The 22,736-nt window shown below is 38.3% G+C and overlaps 2 protein-coding genes and 1 non-coding gene across 17 annotated transcripts; 1 reads left to right on the top strand and 2 right to left on the bottom strand.

Annotated features, from left to right (window-relative positions):
• Positions 1–262: 262 nt before the first annotated feature.
• Positions 263–2,850, bottom strand: snai1b (snail family zinc finger 1b). 3 transcript variants are annotated; one of them, XM_078949842.1, is made up of 4 exons: positions 2,827–2,850; positions 1,983–2,085; positions 1,175–1,711; positions 263–975 (listed from the first exon to the last, which is right to left on the bottom strand). In XM_078949842.1, the coding sequence occupies exons 2-4, from the start codon at positions 2,062–2,064 to the stop codon at positions 794–796; spliced, it is 801 nt and encodes a 266-aa protein (XP_078805968.1). In that variant the 5' UTR covers positions 2,065–2,085; positions 2,827–2,850; the 3' UTR covers positions 263–793. The 3 variants fall into 3 exon arrangements, with proteins under 3 accessions (XP_078805968.1, XP_011475495.1, XP_011475494.1); XM_011477193.4 differs by lacking the exon at positions 2,827–2,850 and adding an exon at positions 2,669–2,813; XM_011477192.4 differs by lacking the exon at positions 2,827–2,850 and adding an exon at positions 2,612–2,786.
• Positions 2,851–8,227: 5,377 nt separating this feature from the next.
• trnaa-ugc (transfer RNA alanine (anticodon UGC)) lies at positions 8,228–8,299 on the bottom strand. Its single transcript has one exon. It is a non-coding gene; the product is annotated as a tRNA-Ala (tRNA).
• Positions 8,300–13,382: 5,083 nt separating this feature from the next.
• tp53inp2b (tumor protein p53 inducible nuclear protein 2b) lies at positions 13,383–21,668 on the top strand. Of its 13 annotated transcripts, none has more exons than XM_078950576.1 (5): positions 13,433–13,738; positions 16,208–16,572; positions 17,840–18,118; positions 18,218–18,374; positions 18,457–21,668. In XM_078950576.1, exons 2-5 carry the CDS (start codon positions 16,449–16,451, stop codon positions 18,722–18,724), a joined length of 828 nt encoding a protein of 275 aa, XP_078806702.1. In that variant the 5' UTR covers positions 13,433–13,738; positions 16,208–16,448; the 3' UTR covers positions 18,725–21,668. The 13 variants fall into 13 exon arrangements, with proteins under 13 accessions (XP_023812424.1, XP_078806705.1, XP_078806702.1 ...); XM_078950577.1 differs by having other exon boundaries at positions 13,442–13,742; positions 17,843–18,118; XM_078950578.1 differs by having other exon boundaries at positions 13,442–13,742; positions 18,460–21,668.
• Positions 21,669–22,736: the final 1,068 nt, after the last annotated feature.

Raw genomic sequence — 22,736 nt, 5'->3', positions numbered from 1 at the left:
TACCTGCTCCCTTTGGTTCACCCCCTCCCAAGCCTCTTCGATGTGTACTTAAAGCCTGGCAGGTGTGTGCAGGTGTTCCCCCATCACTCAACATCATACAAACCTATCCCCGCTCTCCCTAACACACATGGACCTGTGAAACAGGGCACGGCTCTATCCTCCCATTCATAAACTGTCATGCCTGTCCTAATGAACTGTGTGTGTCAGTACAATGACTGTTGAAATATTGCTTAGCAGCGAAAATAGGACATGAAAAGAAAGCTGACTTAAAAAACTTTATTTACAAACGGCATTAAAATGTATATACCTTAAAAAGTTAACAAAATGCTTTATAAATTGGACAACACAATGTTAAGTAATCATAAGGAATCATTTTGGTCAAATCGGTCTGGAAAATATGGTCTGGGCATGACCACAGCGAGGAGTGTGCGTCACCTGTTGTGGAGGTGGCATGTCTCTCAGCAGTTTGCCTGCGCTGCACCATACACAGACAGCTGTCTCAACACCCACACATCATGCATGTATAGTATGGTGAGGAATGACATTCGTGCATACAAACACACCCCAGCAGCTGTAGTGTGGCTAGGGTCCCGGACCGGCCGGCACCAGTCAAGTTTCTTGGGAATTAAGTGAATGTCCAGCTGCCCTTAAATCACAGAGTTGACAGAATGCAGCCAAAATGTTGAACTTACAATTATAAGATGTAAAGTCCTTAAAAAACTGCAGACCTTTGCAGTTTTGTATCATCTAAATCTGTAGGTTCCTTTCTCTTTGGACACCTAAAACAGTAGATCTATGAGGCACAGCAGGATCCAGAGGCACAGTGTTTGTGCAGCAAAGACATGCGGCTGAAGGTCCGAGAGCAGGAGCTGCACTGGTACTTCTTCACTTCAGAGTGGGTCTGCAAATGTGCACGCAGGTTGGAGCGGTCAGCGAAGGCCCGGTTACAGTGTTGGCAAGCAAAGGGTCGTTCGCCTTTTTAAGAAGAAGAAAGAAAAAACTCAGTACAAAAACATTTTAGCTTATGGGATTTAGTTTGTCATTACAAGCCCATTCAACTAAAAGGCAGAGATAAGTTTGAACCTGCTAAACTGTCACAACAGCAGATGTCAATGAGCACAGGATGCAAACAACAAATATGAAGAAATCCATTTCAAATTTAGTTTATTTGTACCTGTATGTGTGCGAATGTGTCCTCTGAGAAGCCATGGCCTGGAGAAGGCCTTACCACAGGTAGGGCACACGCACGGCAGAGTGTGAGAGCGGATGTGCATCTTCAGAGCTCCCAAGCTGGTGTACTTCTTTGAGCAGTGTTTGCAGTGAAAGACCGGTCGGATGGAAGCTTCGCCGGACAGAGAGGGAGTCTGTTGAGCTGAAACAAGCTGCTGGTGGGATATCTGGTGGTGGGAGAGTGATGCAAGGCTGCTGTAGCTTTTATTGCAATGCAGGCATTGGTAGATGTGGTGGACTGCATCTGGACTAGGTGGGTCTGATGAGCGTCCTCCATCCTCTTCTTCTTCACCACTACTGCTGGAGGAAGAGCTGCTGAGGTCCAGAGGTGCCAGTGGCATAGAAGAGGGTGGTGTGATGGGGGAGACTGGTGCAGGTGTGACAAAGCTGGTGCAGAACGGGGTGGTGGTGTTGCAGGTCAGAGCAGAGCTGTGGTTCTGGGTAGGAAGTTCAGCCTTTGGAAAACTCTCTGGGACAAAAGCTGGAAGCAAAGAGGAAATTAGGTCAAGAGGGTTTTCATCTAAATTAGATCCAAATCTAATAAAGCTCAAGTCATTTTCATTCTTGGGATCTTGTTACAGGCTCCATTCATCACAGCCATGACTGCAAAACTTTCTCATCAACACATTTTCCAGCTGAAGACACATTTGTAGGATGGCAGTCACAAGATCCGTCCCACGTTAGTTAGTAAGATAAGGCAGATTCCAGGACGCAGAACGTTACATTTATCTAAATAACTTACTACAACTTACCTCTTTGACTCTCCAGGTGATTCTCTCTGTAGCAAGGCTTCTTAGACGAAAAATACTTCTTGACAAGAAATGATCGAGGCATGCTGAGCTCTGATTAATCCAACTGGGTTGAAAAAATGAAGAGAAAATGCGTGCGTAAATGTTGGAAGACGCGCCGATGGCTGTCCGTCTTCGTGCACTTTTTGGTCAGGAGATGAACCACAGACAAACTTATTGAACGTGTTTTTTTGCAAAGGGTTCCCTCCTCATATAGCGGGCAAAAGCAGCGGGGTGGGTGGGCACATCTCCGCCCAGGGACACACCCCGCGCGTACAGCGCCGCCACCCCCTGCACCGCAGGTGCCCGGAGTACCAAAAAGCAAAACGACAATTTGATTGTTCATTTCACGCTTATTGACTTGTGTCTGAGTGGATTTATAATAACATTTTAAACTAAAGTAGTTGAATGTATCAAAACTACAGCAAGCAACGTTGATAACGGCTGCGTCACAAGAATTGATTTAAAAGATGAAGTTTGTTAAATAAAGCCTTGTTAAATAATGTCTCCGTAACCTTCTATTGACAAATCAATTATTGGATTAAACTATTCTTCTGCGTTTCACAAACAAAACAACAGTTTTTCCAGATTACCTGAAGTAGTTTGGAAGTGACAATCAATCATCCTGTGAGTATGCATCTTTGATTTACCCAAAGTCATTGTCAGAAAACTCTGTGTGGTCATAAATATGAGGTCGCCGGCCATCAGACAGGAATGTCTCACTCTTCATCGGTGGTGTTTAGCATCGTAAAGCAGTCTTCTGTGCGGCGGGAGGGTGCGCGCTGCAGGCTGATGGGGCTTTACGCACCTGTCCATCGGCGCCATTGTCATGGCATGCCCAAAAGTTCACACGTTGTTGGAGCGGTTGTTGACGCTGACGCCGCGCAGGCTGAGGGTCAGGAGGGCAGGAACAACAAAAAGCAAGACGAGCAGATACACAAATAAAGACAGGCTTCTGGCTGCATGTTTGACATGTACTTCATTTTGCCCTAGTTTCTTTGACTTTCTCAACAATTATATTTCTAACACACTCATTGGGGTTTTATTTGTCTAACTTTTGTGTTTTTCGTCACTTATATTTTAAAAGACCATTCACAAAACAAACGAAGGGAAACCACATTTAGTGTAAAAACTGAACAAGAGAGAAGTTTGTCTTAATTTCGGAGATGACCTCCCCCGTCCATTTTCTGTTTTTTAATGTAATTCTTTGGTCAGTAAAAAAAAGGGTCTAACTTTTTTGAAGCTTTAGTTTAACTTCCTGATATCATTCCTTTTGAGGTAGCACTTGACTTTACTTTGAATATTTTTATAACAAATCTGACCATTTGGGGGAAAAAGCAGATCATGAAGTTAGTTGGAATGAAATGTTTTAATTTTCTTATGGCAGTAGTGGTCCACTTGAACACATGTGTCAAACTCAAAGACCCGCGGGCCAAATGTGGCCCGCCATGTCATTTTATGTGGCCCGTGACGGAATAAAAGTTTTTAATTTCTTAGAATAAAAAATAAAAATTGGTGTGTATTTATTCATATTTTGGGGGAATCTGACTTGAAATATCGGATTGGGCAACTATACATTAGGACTTAAACACTGTCCACATAACCTGACCTGACAGAAGCAATTTTAAAAGTATGCTAGAGTAACAAGAAAATATGTGTTTTCTATGCAACTGTGAATGCTACTTTAAAAAGTTAGAATAAATAAATAGAGTTATTTAACATTAAGGAGTAGTTACATTTATTTTTCATTACATTTAGTTACATGTATAAGTCATATCTGGCCCTTTGAGGACAGCCGCTATGCTGATGTGGCCCTTTGTGAAAATGAGTTTGACACCCCTGGTCTGGAAGTTTTTTTTAGGAGTATCTAGCCGAGCAAAACGTTTGGCCACCATATCTGTTTACACATGTGACTAACTGAATTCAGGCAGTGGGTTACCAGAGATTTCTCCTTGTTGCTTTGACGTTATACAGAAAGCATATGTTTCATCAATGTATTTATTTGAGAAACAATCTAAAAATGAAAAAACTCAATGTCAAAATGTATAAACCTACATCATCTGAGCATACATTAGAAATAAAGGTTCATGAAATAGTCTACATAACTCTTAATTTGAAAAAAAAAACATAGTTCATGATTATTCATGTACTTTGAAATATCAATATTGATTTTTTAAAGACTGTTATTTACATCTTGAAACACATAAGTATTTAGCTTGAAATGTAAACAACACTTAAGTTGAACTAGAAATAATAGCTGTGTGTCGTTTTCCCTTGTCAAACTCCAAAAAGTAATGACAGCGTAAATCTTCCACCTGACTGCATCGCCTTAACATGTAGGAGGCTGTAGGAGTGAAAACAGCTGATTACACTCTGCTGAGTTTGCTCAAGGAGAGCAGTTTCCAGACAGTGTTACAACAGGTTGGGGTGACCCAACGACACACGGACAACAAGAAGACATGAAACACTTTCTGCACGGAACAGATGTTCTCTGCTCTGAAAAACTGCAGATCAAAGAAGCGAAAACTTTAAAAAATTCTCAGAAGAAGTGCACTGTGGGGGCATGACAAAAGATGATGATTAAAAAAAAACAAATTATCTGAAAAACATTTTGATGTCAGGAATAGTTTACTGCAGGTGAAACTCTTTGCCTTTTTTTTCTATTAAAATACACGATTTAAATCAAAGAACAAACATAATTTGATCTGAAATGGTTCTCTAGGAATTTTAAAAATAAAAGATTTAACTGCAACGTTTGTTGTAGTAATTTTGAATACTTTTTTGCTTAAAAATAACTTTAAAATTATGCGATTGGAGTATACCAATTGTTTGGTAAGTGTTTTTCTTATTTTCAGCTTTTGTTTAATTAAAAGCATGTTTTTATAAGCCTTTTTCCAAAATCCAGGAGGTGTGGATATACCAACAGAATACAAAGAAAGTTACAGTTCAATGACAAAAATAACATGAATAAAACGAAAGTTGTTTTTATGATTTGCCAAACAATGTGTTTCATTAAACTTGTAACTTAAGCACTTAGTTGCTGCAAAAACCAACACCATGAGTTTATGTTACTGCTGATGAATCATGAACATGAAAAGAAAAAAGATGGAATAAAAACAAACATACTTTTGGAATTTTTATGTTGATCAGAATCTACTTGTCAGCCCCTGAATGTTTCACTTCATGCTTAAATGGATGCTCTAAAAGTCTATTATCCTCATGTGACGTGAAGCTTCTCCTCCCAAACATGTACCGACTTGGAACAAATCTGTCTTAAAGAAGCGTTTTACATATAAAAACACAGGTGCATTGTTAGATGTGGCTTGAAGACAGGTAACGACCACTTGGTTTAATTAGCATTCTATGTCTAAGCTAGTTGCCTTTCCACTTTGCAGAACAGCAGAATGGAGTGTTCCTGTCCTCTTTGGGTTCTTTCACATGTAAGTGGGTCATTTATGGGCATGTGATAAATGTTCTGCATTGAGTCAGGAGTTTGCATTTGAGACAATCCTTGACCTGCAGCTTAAAGTCTATCGACACTGTTCCCCATGTCAATGAACAGCAACAAAACATTGAAAATCTTGTAAGTCATCTTATCAAGTGGACCCCATAAAGTACACAATTTCATTACTTTTTTTGTTATTTTTATTACTTTTTCTTCACTGACTTTAGTCAAGAAACCTCAGATTTTATGACAACAATTGTCATTTGGTGGATTTTCAACAGGCCCATTGTATTTTCACCTCCACGGGTTTGTTTTTTTGCTTCTACATGCAGAATCTGAGTGCTGCCCTGCAGTTCAGAGGTCCTGAAGTCCACTAGAAGGAAGATAAGATTATAGCAGAGGAATGCAGAGCTGCTCATTTGAGCACCTACTCCTACACATGCTCTGTGGTTTGTGCACATTTGACATTCTACACTTTTTGTGGACAAAAACACAATCTTTTGGACACACTTTATTTAATAGAGGACAGACTATGTGGCAACTGCATGCTGTAGCACCCACGCCCTCTAACTGTGGTAAGGATGGACCATGGACAGCAGACAGAGGAGAGCCAACATCAGGCCTCGTTGCATAAAAAAGGAGGGACTCTGCAAGTCAAAATTTAAAAAACAAAAACAAACCAGAAGTAGATATGAGTAGACACGAGAAATATGCAGTGCTAACCAAAGCAGATCTTGATTATAACCTTTTCAAAACGTTTTACAATGAAAATAGTCAACATGGATGCAAATTTATTAAATTTGCAGTTATACTAAGGTCTTTATTTGCAGTTAGTGAAGCGAACATTTTTAAAATCCTGATTGGGTTTGTTTGTTTTTTTTCCTTTTTTTTATCTTTATTGATGAAAAGCCCCTAATATCACGATAGGAACGTATTTATGCCACTGGAGTAACGCTGAAAACTTTTCAACACTGGTCTTTCTTTAATTAAACATCCCAACTACCGTATAGTGCAAAACCAGTCTGAGTGCACTGACAACATAAATAAGATAAGTCATCATTCATGTTGTTAATAATGTTTATTTTTTCACCATGGATTTTCTCAGCCAACAACCTTTGTCTTGTGTATGTATTTGCTTTTGCCTTATTTACTGTGGCTGTCCCTCTCCCTGAAAAAGCAGCTTCTCAACTTCTGCTTTGACAATCCTTTTTCACATTGCTTTTGCTAAACTGTACTGTTATATTATTGTCTCAAAGGGATTGCTCTGTTCCAGCGTCTGTGTTTGAAAGGTGTAAACACAATTAGGATAAATATCTGAAAAATGAACTGAGACAGTGATGTCTCCTACAACTGGAAACTATTTTGTCAAACTTTCCACTTCATCCCTTTCGGGGTCCTGGGGCTGCTGGTTCCTGTCCCAACTACTGTTGAGACAGGTACAAGTTCCTCTCAGTTTTTTTCATACTTATGAGCTGTGTGAGAGGTGAAATAACGATACTAGTGTTATCTGCGGTAAAATGTGTGCATGGGAAACAATCACAACTTGTTCATTTTTAACCCTTGTGCTATCGTAGGCACTTTAAAATTGGGAGTTGGGTCATCCAGACCCCACAAGACAGGGGGGTCCTTTTTTCTTTAATGATTTGTGATCTTCATTGGTGTCCATGGATTACATGAAATCCTCTTCACCTTTATCCACCTGTTTCATGGTAGGGAGAACACGTCAATGTAAGGGTGGGGTCATAGGATAGCACAAGGGTTAAGCACACTTTTAGAGTTAACAGAGAAGCATCTATAAGAATACTAGACAAAAACTTTAACCTGCTGCTTGTGGAGGGGCGCCAAATGTAAAAATAACCCTAATGAAAATTAAGAAACAATTTACCACATTTAGACATTTCCTTCCCATTTTGACCATATTTATCAAAAATAAAAGTATAACCTGTGTCTTGAGGATATGTACCATTAGAAGCTAAATTATCCGATGTAGCAATGCATTTTTATGTCTCTCTCTATCTCTCTCCTTTGCAACTGTCAAGAAACAGCCTTTGAAATATTGTATTTTTAAGACATTTATAATACACTTTCAATCTTGGCTTATGGTTTTTATCTTATATCAGAAATAATCTAGTGCAAACATTTAGTTTGACCTGAGTTGCAGATGATCCAGACTCTGCCGCTAGAGGGAGACAAAAGACCATACATTTTCTTAAATGTAGTGTCCAAAATCGCATGAAGTCTGGTAGTACTGTCTATTCCTTCAGCTCGAATAAATGGTTATTCAAGCAATCATCTGTTTTCATGCAATGTAAATATTTTTTTATTACAAACTTCTATTACTACTACAAACTTACGCATTTTTAGAGTTAAAGCTCCCATTACAAGTCGTTTGTGTTTTTATAGATGTTCATGTTATTATTATTATTTGCTATGATACACAATATAATTAAGTGTAACCAATACAGGATGAATAAAAATGAAAGACCTCGAGGTTCGGTTTCGTCAGGAGGTCTAGTGGATAACGTTTCGTCGGTGCAAATTTAAAAACGTTACATAAGCACAACCGACTAACGTACATACTGTTGGCTCTATGCTTGTGCATACACCACCGTTTGAAATAATGAATGCACGCACCAAATAGATTGTAAAAGTACACTATTTAACAATGTATTTTTTTTTCATTGCACCTTTAGTCTATCTTCAGAAAAGTAAAGATTCGTTGTCAACGCAACAATGAAAAATGGTGGAGAAAAATATATAGCCTTGGAGATGCCGGGGATTGAACCCGGGGCCTCATACATGCAAAGCATGCGCTCTACCACTGAGCTACATCCCCTTCCGCTTTGGGATTGGGGAATGGTGTAATAATTGAATGTAAAAACAACGTCAAGCAGATGAGAGGGGCGGTTTGCGTTGATGTTTTGCAATATTTTTATATTCCAAAAGTTTTATATTTTCAAATATTTTTGACGGTCCATTTCTTCAAAGATTATTCGACCAATTTATTACGTGTACCTTTTTTAATATGACACGTTGTTCAACTAGTTTGACGCCTCTTCTGGTAAGATCTTTTTTTTTAAACAAAACAAGCAATACCTTAAAGGTTTTCATCATAGACCGAATAGGTATGAAAGTTACACTACCTTTTGATTTTTGCAAAATGATGTGACTTTTTGCTAATTTTAGCATTAGATTACGTGTTAACACTGCTATCTCATCTGAGAGCAGCTCCTTTTCCCAGAAAGCAAAAACACCCAGGTAAAAACGGTGAACTTTGACCTGCATTTTTTTTATTGAATCTCATGTATTTCAGGTGCATTAACATAAATACAAATGTACCTTTTATTGAATTTATTTACCATAAAATCCTTGTCTTCCTCTAGGGTACATCCTGTTCTCATCATGAACAGTAAATTAATAGTTGTAAAGTGAGAAGGGCTGTTCTGTTCTTACTTGCAGAGCTATCAGAAGACTAACTGAAGTTGCAAACGGGAAATAATTATTTTTATCGAAGGTCAGGCATCTGCGTATTAAAGCATGGTCTGAACTCAATTTATTTAAGCAAACATTATCAAAATAGCTGACATTTTCTTCCCCCAGAAAGTTTGTTTCTTCAAATAAGCAAGACACTTTTATTTGTAAGGTGTGCAGTAACTGCTGGTGGAAAGCTGCAGCTATGGTAACACAAGTGCCTCCTTCTGCAACTACCATCTTATCATCTGCTACCAGGCTGCACAGCTGAAGCAGACAGACCTGCAGATTATAAAGCATGAAAAAGCAGTAAACACACTCTTTAATTTAAATGACAACAGTGTGGTCTCTGAAGTCCTTCAACCTGTTCCAAAGACTCCCCCAACTGGGTTTTATTATTGATTTTAGTTAGTAGCCTACGAAGTATAGAATATGGTACATAAAGACAGATTTAGCTCCTGCAAAAGGGTATTCTGGTGTTTCCAGTACTAGCAGGCTACAAGCTCCAGTTCTGTCCACCAGTGCACAAATTGTACCTGCAAAAGTAGTTGAAACTGTAGTGTTTGTCCCATAGGCCATCTGTGTCAATTGCAACATTTTTGGAGCTGCATGTTAAAATTGATGATTGGTAACTGTGGCATGGAGGCAAGAGGAGCCTGCTATGAACTTTCTCCCAGTTCTGAAAAGGATTAATCAACTGAGGGAATCTGAGGACAAAAAAATAGTCAAACTTTCCAAACATGTTTTCAAAGTTGTCAAGTGACTACTTTCTTTTTGAGGTTCCCTTCAAGAGGATTCAATAAAACAACTTCCATCTTGCCCTTTGCATTTAGATGATGAGAACAAACATTAACAGAAGCACAGATGAACACACTGTTCTTGCAAAATGTTTGTGTTCATTGTGTCACTGGGGTTTGGATGTGACCCAAATCCAGAGGCTGATTTTACATGTGGGTTTTGATGACATGCCTTGTAGACAGTCTGAAACGACTAAAAATGCATTCATCAAACCTTTAAATTTTTTAAACTCCTGTCCATTGACTGTTTTTATTTCGGGACCCCTTCCCTCCCTCTCCCGCTGAGTCTGAGTACCTGGCTCCAATCTGCTTCCAGCCTGAACAAGTTTGTTTTAATTGACAATTTCAGCCTGTTCTGGAAAAGGAACTCTAATGGGATCCACCCCAGTCCACTGGGCAGCAATGTTTTTGCTACCAACATCAGACACTCTGTTCAGACATCACTTGCCCCATCATGTCCACACCAATCCAAACCTTTTCATCTGTGCAGACATCTGTCTGTGGAAGTGACTGAAGGTATCTTCTTCCCACATTCCCCAAAAAACAACAGATTCAATCATCAACACTGCTTCCCCTCCAATTCATGTTGCCTCCCCAGTCTATCCCATTAAGGACATTATCGCAGAGAGGTCTCCTGTGAGGGGACGTGCTGGGAAAAAAAAAAAAACATCCACGGTCTTCATCCACTAGAAGCACCAAAACCAGAGGAAGCACTTTCAACAACCAGCCCCCTCTTTTAATATGGCATTTTTTTTTTAATTTGGTCTTTATCTAACAAAACTTTTGTTATACCGTAAATGCGAGCTCTGGTTTTATTGAGGAGTTTTCTGAGTTCTTAGCATCTGTCCACACGCCCTTTAACATGATTTTGAAAACTGGTGGTTTTAACCTGCACATAGACAGGAAGTTGGACTACTGCACCGCTCAGTTTAAGGACTTGCTTGCTTCTCTGGATTTTAAATATGTCATGTTAATCCAACGACCTATTTTTTCTATCCTATCCCTTGACTTTTTAAGTCATTTTATGGGTCGTTTGAGGGTGACATTTTAAATATCAATAACTGCTTTCCACATATGGGTATTTTTCGTGCTGCCTTTAAAACTGTAGTGGTGAAACCATTTTAGACCCTTCGCTTTTTTATAGCTACAAACCTGTGTCCAACTTGCTATTTTTAAGTGAGGTTTTAAAACTTGTTTTTTATTCAGCTTATACGTTTCTCTTGCAAAACAACCTTTTTGAGATAAACTAATCTGACTTTAGAACCAACCACAGTACAGAGACAGCCTTGGTAAAGATCGTTAATGATGTCAAGTGTGCCTGTTCTTAAGTGGTTCAAGTCTTATCACATGGTAAGAAACTTTATGGTGAGCATGGATGCAAACTTTTCTAAGGTCCAAGAAATTAAATTTGGTGTGCCTTAAAGTTCCATCCATCCCTTGCTTTTTAACATTTACATGCTTCCACAGGGGAATGTCATCAGAAGCCACAAAGTCAGCTTTCACAGCAAAGCTGATGATACCCAACTGTACATAGCTATGTCTCCTGATCACACTATGCCAATAAAAGCCCTTTTTAACTGTATTTTAGATGTGAAATCATGGATGGTAAATCATTTTCTGCAGCTCAACCAAGAAAAGAATACAATTTAATTTATCTGTCCTAAAGCCAAGAGAGAAACCGTTTTTTTAAGCTAAAAGAACTTTCATTAAACCAATTCAGAAACAATCAGAAACCTGGGTGTGATTTTCGACTCTAGGTTAACCTTTATCCCTAATATAAAACATGGGGTTAAAACTTGTTTTTATCACTTTAGACATGTATAGTCCGTCCAATACTCTCCTCTGCTAATATGGAGATACTAATGCATGCTTTTGTCTTCAGTAAAATGTATTATTGTAACGCCATTGGCTCCCCATATGCTTAAGGACTGATTTTAAGATCATTTAAACAGCTTTTCAATGTCTTCATGGTCTTGCACCTTATTATTATGGAAGCGATTGTTTTGACTTTGCTTTTTATTTATGCAACATAATCGCTTCCACATATTATCTATCCAATCTTTTAGTCAAATATAAACCCTTTCAGACCCTGAGATCCTCTGGCACTGGTCTTCTAACCATTCACACTGTAAAAACCAAAACTTACAGAGGCTTCTTTTCAGTATCTGGGGGTGGTGGGGTGGGGGGGGTCTATTTTAGTTTTAATGCTCGTTTTCATATATATTCTTGTATAAAAAATAAATAAAAAATAACGTCCGTTCTCACCCTTCCACGGGTGGTTTCTCACCCAAGCTCGGGTCCTCTACCAGAAGCCTGGGAGCATGAGGGTAAATAAAGTTTGATCGTGTGGGGTGAATGTGCAGAGTTCTGTCTGGTTATGTGTTTGTGTCGCTTCTGCAAACTTTAGAGGTCAAAAGCTCTACCCTAAGTATACAAAACAAAAGATAAGATCTCTATCAATGTACACCGGAGGCAAGGGTTGTCAATCAAGCTTGCAATTATGTTGTGCATTACTTACATTGCTATCTGCTGAGTAAAAATGTCCTTTTCGTTTTGGATTAACAAGAGCTGTATTGCTTTCACTTTAAAGAACAGCTTTAGGAGGTCAAAACAACAGTGACAATTTGGTAACTCAAGAAACATAAATGTAAGCTTAATACATATATGCTTTTTCATTAAAAAGAAAACTGCACATTTTCAAAGGTTTGGATAAAGTGTGATATTATCACACCAAACAAGTGTGGTATGCAGAGGAACTGCAGGGACATACACAGCACTGCAAGAATCTTAGACGCTGTACAGTTCATCCCAAACTTTTCTGGCTTTTACACTTTAACATCATCTGAAATAAACTGAAAACATCTTAAAAAATTTGTATCTTCCTCCTCATAACTTGTTTGAAATGCCACACTGAATAAGACAACTTGAACCACTAGAAAAAATGAAAAATTCAAATCAAGCACTTTATAACATGCATTGTGGGTGTATTGTGGGTGTAGTTTAATATAAATATATTGTAACTCTGTAAGTATTTTTGTTTATAAACATATTTCTAATTTTCAGTCTTTCAACTTTTATTGAGCAGACTTTGTAAAAAAAAATTTAAGCAATGGCATTCTAACAGTAGGTATCAAGAGGGTTGAGCACAATGTTGTAGCAGTTTCATGAAATGTTTAAGAGATAACTTCCTTTAAGAGATAACTAAAATCCTTCCTTGAGTGAAGATTGGAGGAAGAGTCTATTTTCATTTGAAACAAGTAAGTCGAGATAGTTTTGAACAAGTAAATATGACAACAATTAAGGAAATAGATGGTGTAAAGAATTTTAAGTGATTCATCACTGGTCTATGTATAAAATGCACAAAAATACTTTAAAAGAAAACCTTTTTATCAAGTGTCTTTTGTTTAAACTTTGCACAAAATATAGTTTTATGGAATGACTTTTTTCCTTTCCTTAAGACAGTTTTGTTTTTACTAATCATCTAGCTTTCAGCAGATCATCTAAGAGTCTGTTTCGGTTAAATAACCACTTAGCACTGAAACTGGAAGCTGATTATGGATCCGTTTTCCATTTTGGAGCAGGTTAGACTCTGATCCTGCCCAGCCCCCACCCTGTTGCCAAGAAGACCGGATTGTGGCGGGTGTAAATTTCTGATTGGCCGGCGTCGATGAAGTGGGCGGTAACAGGGCGTGGCCACGCGCATTGTGATCTCACAATCAGCTGTTTTGTACGGTGTACATTCTGATCCAAGGATCAGCTGGAGGCAGCAATAAACAAGGAAAATCTGCGGCAGGGCAACATAGAGCAGAGGAAGGGAGAAAAAGAGCCGCAGATGTTATGATATAAAGACATCCGTGTAAATTTTTTACACGAAGCCCTTCTTCTGAGAAGAAAGCCTTTTATTTTTGTATAGTGGTGTTTTAACTACCTCATGTAAAGGCTATCTAAAGCTATGCTTTAAGAGCTGTGTCTAAAGTGTCGTTTACATCTTAAATAAGACTTCAAAGGCAGGTAAGCTTATTGTATTTTTATGTTATTCTATTCTTATCGCGTTATGCGTGTATTTTGGGGCATAAAACTGTCCCTTTTATCAAACTTCCTGCATCCCATATATCTATGCACTGGAAATATGCCTGCAATGGTGAAACATATTGTTATAAAACATGTACAGCTTTGTGTGTCAGTGACCCTTATCGTGTTGTTGGTTGCCTTTGACTGCTGTGTCGTGAAATTGGTGATGTTCTATAATTAGGATGAGTGTCTAAAGGCTTTATCGCCGTGCAAATAAAAACCCCTATATGGGTCTAATCGGTGTCCTATATTCCGATAAAATGTCTGCAGCCTGCATACAACAGCAGTTCTTTCTCCTTCTGTTTTTTTGATTACCGATGATATCACATATTGGTCTGGAGTCACTGCAGGATGTCTGTGTTTATCTTATCGCAAAGCTTTCCTATTTTAAGACCAGTTTTTTTGTTCGAGTAATCGGCGTTTTTTCTTCTTCTTCCTTTGTATAACCAGAAGCCTATCCAGCCGCTGAGCCACAACTGTCATTGCACTGACCCTTCAGCTGTGCAGCTTACACGGATAATTCATGTTTAACCTGGATAACCTGAACAGAAAGTCGTGTCATCTCGGTCGATATCCTATAACGATTGTCGTCGAATAAATAAGAGACCGCTATGATGGGTTTTTTCGGAGGTTAAAATGTTAATGTCGCGACTGCTAGCGGTATTTCTTTATGTAAGGAGAGCAAAGGCTTACAGGAAGCACACTACGAAAGATACAAACGTTTTGTTGGGGAAATAAACAAACAACAAAATACATGTAAAATTCCTTTTTCCTTCTTCCTCGTTGTTTTTCTTTCTTTATTTTTTTCGGTCGCAAAACAGACTGCTGTCAACCGTCACCTTCCCTGACGCGATGTGACGTCAGAGACGTCTTGTTTGGTATTACAGAGACCACACCCACCACGCTCCCTGCCTCTTCTCGTCTTTCCTCATTGGATCCCTTACAAAAAACAAGAATGTCCCACTCCTTTTATGTCTGCATTATTCACATTTTTTACATTTCACTTTATGATTTATCACTTTATGGCTTGTAAGCAAACAGACAAGTTAAGTATGTGTAAAAAAACAAAAAGGAGGGGAGTTATAAAATAGGTGGATTTTAACATCAATGTCAACTCTTACCTCTTAAAGCTTCATTAAAGAACTTTATTTGATGATAGATTAAAGCTAAAAAAAATAAATAAATTAGAGCTCAATAGCCTGATTTTATTTTTACATAAGCTAACCAGCATAACTTTGCTCAGTAAGTGATGCATGTCAGATCTGATGAGTGCATGTGAGTTATGTGGGTGCATGACACCTAACCTGTTGCCGTTGGAATGGAATTACTGGTCACAAGCTTTTCCCATTTAATGGACTGGCCAATTAACATTGCAAAATCAATCTGAATAAAATTACATAGAAAACATATTTCTATTTTACAAACATTTTGTATAAAAAGGGCGATTTTTTTTACATTCGTCATATTTATTAAAGCCTTAATCCACTTATGCACAGATAAAATATCCCGTGCATCCTGTGGGGAAATCCTATTAATCTAAAACACATTTAAGATGTTTTACTTAAGTGTGCACTATTTGTTCTTTTGAGTAATTTAAGAACAAATACTTTTGTAGTAACACAGTTTAAGCGCTAAAACTGTTTATTAAATATCAAAATGTGTTGTCATAATTCTTCAAATATTAATCTACACCATCAGGTTCACAAACACTCCATAGCTGCTCTTGCATTGTTTTCTGTGGTTTTCTTGTACCAAGTATTAAATTCATGCTCTATGTTGTAAGAGCCTGTCTTTTTTGCATTACCTCCTCCACCTCTTCCTCTTCTCTAGCCTGTCCATCTGTCCTCGAATTGTGGTTTTCTGGGTGAAATGGGGGAAGGGAGTGTTCTCATTGTTCTCCAGATCATTGCTTGCTGTTTAGGTTCAAGAGTAACTCAACTTTTTTGTCCATGCCTGTTTCAGATTAGTGTTATTTCACTAAGAGATCAGTGATCAAGTTTATATTGATGTTATATTGTTCAAATTTAAAGGCGGTAAAATCAACGTTTTCATGCAGACAAAAATATGTCCAACATCAGTTAACAGAATTTTAAACTTCTAAGTTTATATTTATATTTACGGTCGCTGGCCTTTAATACAGTACATTAAACTCTAGCTTCAAAAAAGATCTTGTCCCTCATTATTATTCTATATGTCTGCAAAAACTGAACACTTCAATGTAAGGATTATAAATAAACCCCCATACGGCCCTGCACTGAATGCAAAAATGAAACCAAAGCCCTATTAATGCTAAACGATTTTTAGGTCACAAATTTATTGCTTTTTCAGGTCATTTTAACAGGTGCAAACTGGTGTCATCTATGTGGAGAAACTTAATCTTTGTCTCTCTTTGTTTTATCTTCCAGGCCTTTGTTACAAACCAAGTGAATCTTTTGCACTACGAAAGCCTCTCGAGTCCCCTTTTGTCAATCATACAAGACCAGACAAGAGGTTTAAAAATAAAAGGAACTCACAAAAACCAAACAAATACCTTCAGAAAACATCCACTTACAGTAAATTGTAACAAAAAAAAAGGCAGCTAAAACCATTCAACTTTGGTGGAAGAAGAGGCACGTCTGCAGTAAACACTCAACATCAGGAGAAGCAATGTTTCAGCGTCTTAGCAACCTGTTGTTTGGGGAAGTAGAAGAGGTGGCAGCAGAGTTGAAGGGTCCCAACCCATGTCTGACAGAGGCGGATGAGGAGGGATGGATGCTTGTCAACCTGCCTGGTGAGTAAGGGAACGGATGATTTAAAATCCCACTCCGACTCTGTAAAGCCAACTTCGAATCGAAACACCTGTGTCTTTTTCTAGGAGTCAGTTTCTACAGAGCTGTAGTAGTTTATTTGAAAGTCTCCTCTTAGTTATAGACTGTTGGCTCAGGTTAAATCCGCCCCCATTCCCTGCCAGTCATTTGGTTACATCTTCTCCAGTCAGTTTACAGCCCCTCACAACCCCAACCTAACATTAGCGCTGCAAGAAAAAATGGCAAGCAATATTGGAGCTATCTAGCCATAGTTTTGAGCCAGATGTCAGCTCGAACAAGGAAAATGAAGACATACATGGATATATTCATCTGCACATGTATAAATCCAAATGGAGCAAATTAGGTTTTGGCTTGCCATAGTCATTTGTACGTGAAAAAAAACAAGGTTTTTCCAACCTAATTTTGTTGTCTTCTCCTGATTCACAGTGATTTGAATAAAGAGATACTCAGAAATGCAATTTTAAGCTTATTAGATGTTGTATATGTCCTGAGTGTTAAAAACACCAAAAATTTCATTTCATTGGAGTGGGTCTTTAATACAAAACTTCATTAAAATTGCTGTGGAAAGTGGTAAAACTAACACTTAAGGAAAAGAAATAGCAATGGGATGGTGGAGTGGGGTGAACTGATGTCAGGGCAATTCAGAGCTCCGCCGGTGCTCATCAGTTTGGCTGCTGTAGCAAAAGTCTTGTTTGTAAAGGGATGAAAGGTGGAGCATACATGTCCTTCAGCTTTGTTTATGACATGATCATGACAAAGATTATGTGTGAAAATTTGATTTGGAGCAGCTAGACAAACACTGTCAGTGACGTAATCACAGCCTCAGAGGGTCAGCATAATTAATGATATGACTCTTATGTTTGTGTTTCCTTACCCTCTCCTCTTCCCCTCCTCCAATTAAAAAAACAAAACAAAAAAAACATGTATATATATATTTATATATATATATATATATATATATATATATATATATATATATATATATATATATATATATATATATATATATATATATATATATATATATATATAAATATATATATATTCCCCACACTGGTGTGTGTGCGCGTGCGTGTGTATGTGGTTTGCTTTAAAATAAAAAATGTCCCCGCATGGGTTTTTGTTCAAATCTGCCACATCTGCATTATTATTATTTTTTTGCATCATCCCTTCTGCATGATTTTTTTTGTCTTAATTTGACGTCTCTCATAACTGCATTGCGCTACCTAGCAGTAGACTGCAGGATGCAGGTGGAGGATAAAACGGGGACTCTTTCTGAACACAATGTCTCATTAGAGCATCCAAATGCACATACAAGGACAGAATGCCGCCCGCCAAACAAGCGGCGTAGAACACATAAAGTCCGGGGCTCGGCGGACCCTTCCAATGTCCCGCCTGGCTTCAGCACAAATTCAATACACTTGGGTGCTGTCACACCTATGAGCCTGCCCAGACAAGTCAGACTATCCACCCCTTCCTCCACCCCATCGATGTCCCCAGATCCTGGGAGTGAGTGTGGGGGGAATGGGGGGAGAAGTAGGGAAGGCTCAGAGAGAGGCTGCATGGATGAGAGTTGGTTTGTCACCCCTCCCCCCTGTTTCACTGCAGAGGGAGCCACAGCGGAGGCCAGTCCCATGGAAGATCTGCTCATAGAGCACCCCAGCATGTCTGTGTACGTCTCACCAAACAACACGTCCATGGTCTCCACTAGCGACCTGTCTGTGGTGGGGGAGGAATGCATTCTTAGCCTGGCCAGCAGCGTCAGGTGAGAAAAAAATTGTACAAGATGGATCCTTTCAAAGACAAGCAGAACCATCAAAATTAAATTTTTAATGATTTTTTTGTAGCAGAGTCTCTGAACCAGGCGTCATCCCAGCTGCCCGGAGCACCATGCCCACCAGAGTGACCCGTGGAGGGGCTGCCCACCCTGGAGCTTTGGCCAAGGTCACCCAGGTGGCCAGGGTCCAGCGTTGCAAAGCCCGCATCGATAGACGACATCTAAGTCGCAACCATATCCAGCGGCAGAATCGCACAAGGGAGCAGGTTCCTTGCCACGCAGCCCACGCCAGAAATACCTTTCTTCACCAGCCCAGCAAGCGCAACTTCTGCCACTAAAACAGCAACCATGTTTAACCTGAGGGCATTAGCTGTGCACTGTCAATAAAATACACACAAAAGGTTCATCCACACTGGCACACTTGCCTTGATTCCCTCGGTATATACTAAAATCCTATCTCTAAAAAAGCTGCATAGTATATTAAAACACAATCGGAATTTTGTTTGTCGCAGGGAGTCTCAGATCAGCTAATAATTTCATCAACTTTACTTATATTCAGGCCCTCCCTATTCCAAAAAGAAAGAAATGAAATCATATTCACATATTTTTTTGCTTTTTACTTTGACTATTAGAAGGCATTTGCTCCCTACATCTTCATGATTTAAAATATATACTACATATATTACGTTTTATGTTAAAGATATAAAGTTGAAACAGCAAAGTGAGTGTTTAGACTTAAGCCTAAGTAGTGTTTTGCAGTGAATACAATTTAAAAAAAGCTTTTGGCTCTTTGGATAAAATACATTTTATTCAGGCAATTTGGAAGTTTACAGTAGTGAGAGAAAAACCACTGGGCATTGATTATCCCCTCATTTTGCACTTGAAAGATGACAAGATGTTAGAGATAGAATATTCCTCTCTCATCTGTCTTTATCAGTGATAAAAGCAAGTAGAAGATGGTGTGAGAATGTGCAAAAGTTTAAGCAATGTCACAATGAGTCATGATAACAAAAAAAATTAGAGTGAACAAAAAGCAGGGTGTTTTTGATGTCAATGACTACAAGGAAAACCTTGGGTTGCAAGGTGTAGCAGGTTAAAGTAGGTGCAAAGTGGTATTGATTTCAACTCCTTGTTTTACCTTTTAGCTATTAGTTTTGATTGCAAAACCAGCTATTAACAGCAAAGCTCCACATAGCTACAAACTTTTTGTCACTCCTTGTCTGCAACATTTAAAGTCATCATGTGAGTTGTTAATGATCACACAGCGTGGTTAGTTTCTATCATTTGTCAGTCATGTTAAACCACAGAGTCTGATGATTCCTGACACCATGTGATTCCCAAACAAGTGTGATGTAGTTACACAATCTAATTAGCGAACCATCCTTAGATGAAATTGCTAGGAGATAGACATATTTTTTCCCCTGAACATCCCTCATTCATCACTTTCAAGTCACTGATGGATGTCTCATAAATAAATGTGTCTCCTTGTTGTCAGCACATTCAGCTTTAACATCGTTTACTTTAAAGATCTATATTACTGATATGTATTCAACAAAAAAAATAATAGTAATCAATGGTGCTGAAGTGTATAACCAATGTTTTTAAATTAACTGAGACATGGATGTAAGTTTGCACTGTTATATATTTAGTGATTTACACTTTTAGAGGTGTGGTGTGCTTGTTAATTTACTTGTTTGCTTTTACTTTTGTGTTTTTGATTTGATCCTGATTGTGTGTGTGCAAGAATAAGTACTGTCACCATAACTCTTAGAAACTCTTGTAAAAAAAAAACGTTGATGTGGGTCATTTATTTCTCTTGTAAATATTGCAGAAGGATGTGTGCTCTGGTAGATGTCAAAGCCTCTCAGGACTAAAGTCCACAATATTGTGTCCAGTGAGACTGAGCAGAGTCTGCTCTCTGCCTAGGATAGGTGCTTCTTTTTAAACCAGAAGGGCAGTTAAGTGGCCAAAATTGTGTCTTTACCCCAACTTTTGTCTCATCACCCTCTGAAGTATCTTTGAAAAACAGCATGACACTACGTGCCATTGGCAAACTCCCCCCTCTAGTGGCTCCACCTAGCACATCACTTAGTGAAAGAATTCCAGTAAAGTTGTTCAGATCCATCTCTCCTGGTTTGTTTAAAGGACAAATATTTGTCTGTATTTACTGCAGATTTTATTTTTCCCTATCTAATTAGATAAAATTATTTTCTTTCCCTAAAATTACCTTTTTCTAATATTAAGTTTTACCTAAAACATTACCTAAAACATAGCTTTTCACACGATTCCAAATATCACCAGCTCTTTTTTTTTCGCTCGTTTTAAAGGTGACTGATGGTCCCTGTCAAATCCTCAAGTGTGATGCATGTGTCTAAGGTGACAAGGGTAGTCTCATGTGCACATACATGTACGTATAATGAATTCTGTTTGGTCTACTGCACTTTTCCTGGACTTTCCCTTTAAATTGAATGTGCCTGAAATGTAGAGTTTTTGTTTGTGGGTGAAAGAAAGCATGTACAAAGGGAGACCAGGGTCATAACAAGAGGTTACAGGTGAATGTGTGTGCACGCAAATTCATAATAATAATATATCTCCTGCTGAAAACCTGTTCTGGCTTCTTTTTTCCCTTTTTTCTTTTCCTTTTGAAAAAAAAAACAATTTTATCCATGTTTTGTTTTGTAAAGGAAGAACTTTAGAAGTAGGTGTCATCTGAAGCTGTGAAATTGGACTGATCACCCAATGTGTTGAGCCTCTGTGACATGTCAGACATAGATGAGGACAGAAAGAGGCAGGAGACTAATAGTTTTGATGTATATGAAAAATACAAAAATGTATAAAAAAACAAATCAGTAGAAATGCTTGTATTTTCTCATATAGTTATAAAAGAGTTGTTCAGCATTTTAAACAAAAAAAAAGGCAATGAATGTTTGGGGAGTTTCTTGTTGTCATGCCCTCAATTGATGGCAGCTTAAAAACATCTGGGTTTTCACCCGTTTTACATCTGAATTACCCACCTCTCTTGCAATAAAAATGAAATATATACATGTGTAAAATTTGGTGTACCTGAAATCTGTAGAACTTGTGCCTTTCACTGTGTTTGCATGTTTTTTGTGTTGCATTTTTCCCTCCTAACAGCTGGATGCCTAACCATTGACAGTCAAGATCTATGCAAAGATGGGGGTTTTCCAGCAACCACTCAAACGACAACAGTATCTGCTCATAAAACAGAGAAAAAAATACAATTACCAACACCGACAATAAATACTCAGGTTAACACCTGAATCTTGTGTCATTATTTCATGTAAGAAAGCATTTGGAGATAAAGTCCGATGGAAGAAATCCTAGTTATATATAAGTTTTACTTAATAATAAAAAACATTGACTAAAATAGTTTAAAATATGAGTTATGGGGCATATTTTGGTAACTTAAATGGATTGGTAACAACAAAAATTAAGTAAAACATTTCCAAGTATTATCTACAGATCAAGATTCCACTTTAAAGACAAGATATCAGTTGAAGTCAAATATTTCTCAACAATTTTTAATACACATAGACTGTTGTTCTGAAACAGATTTCTTTATGCTCAAATTTGCAAATTTCTGCAGAATCTATTGCCAAAAAGCAGAACAAACTCAGATGTACACATTTGTCTTTCTCATTCATCTTTTTCCATTTGTTTCATTTTGGGATCACAGGGCTGCTGGAGCCGGCCATTTATGGGCAAAGGCAGGGGACACCCTGAACAGGTCACCAGTCTGTTGCAGGGTCACAATCACACATCCATTCACATTCACACTCACATTCACACCTATGGACAATTTAGAGTTGCCAATTGACCTATGAAGCATGTTTTTGGACAGTGGAGGAAGCCAGAGAACCCACGCATGCACGGGGAATACATGCAAACTCCACACAGAAAGGTCCCCCATTGATGTTCTGTTTCAGGTCCCCCAGCCAGGACTTGAACTGTGAGGCAAGAGCGCTAACCACTTCCCCACCGTGCAGTCACATTTGACTTTCTCTTCATTTAATTTGAATTCATTAATGGTTCAAAAGTGTGTGCTAGCTTACCTACAGCAACACTCTAATGGTTTTACTGCTCATTTTGACCACCTGCCGTTTACTACTATTTGCCTGCTTAACTTTGGTACACTGTCAGGTAAATAACCCTGAAGTAATACTCTACTTTAGAAAAGGGGCATTCCAAATAAAAAGCAGCTGGAAATGCACAATTTGTGGTCCATGTTTCGTGCATTTGTACTTTGTTCAAATGTATTGTTGTTGTTGGAGTTTTTGTAATAGTAAAGGTTGAGATGAATTCTGCAAATGCAAAGATCTTTTTCTGCCT

This window comes from Oryzias latipes, chromosome 7 (genome assembly GCF_053564925.1).
Source record: "Oryzias latipes strain Hd-rR chromosome 7, Olatipes_Hd-rR_3.1".
Classification (NCBI taxonomy): Eukaryota; Metazoa; Chordata; class Actinopteri; order Beloniformes; family Adrianichthyidae; genus Oryzias; species Oryzias latipes.
This window is presented reverse-complemented; position numbering and strand designations above follow the sequence as displayed.

Coding starts and splice junctions, on each gene's coding strand:
- snai1b (XM_078949842.1), bottom strand. CDS start 2,064: ATGCCTCGATCATTTCTTGTCAAGAAGTATTTTTCGTCTAAGAAGCCT. Junction 1,712..1,982: donor TCACCTGGAGAGTCAAAGAG/GTAAGTTGTAGT, acceptor CTTTGCTTCCAG/CTTTTGTCCCAGAGAGTTTT. Junction 976..1,174: donor ACACATTCGCACACATACAG/GTACAAATAAAC, acceptor CTTCTTAAAAAG/GCGAACGACCCTTTGCTTGC.
- tp53inp2b (XM_023956651.2), top strand. CDS start 16,449: ATGTTTCAGCGTCTTAGCAACCTGTTGTTTGGGGAAGTAGAAGAGGTG. Junction 16,573..17,839: donor GATGCTTGTCAACCTGCCTG/GTGAGTAAGGGA, acceptor TGCGCTACCTAG/CAGTAGACTGCAGGATGCAG. Junction 18,375..18,456: donor AGCCTGGCCAGCAGCGTCAG/GTGAGAAAAAAA, acceptor ATTTTTTTGTAG/CAGAGTCTCTGAACCAGGCG.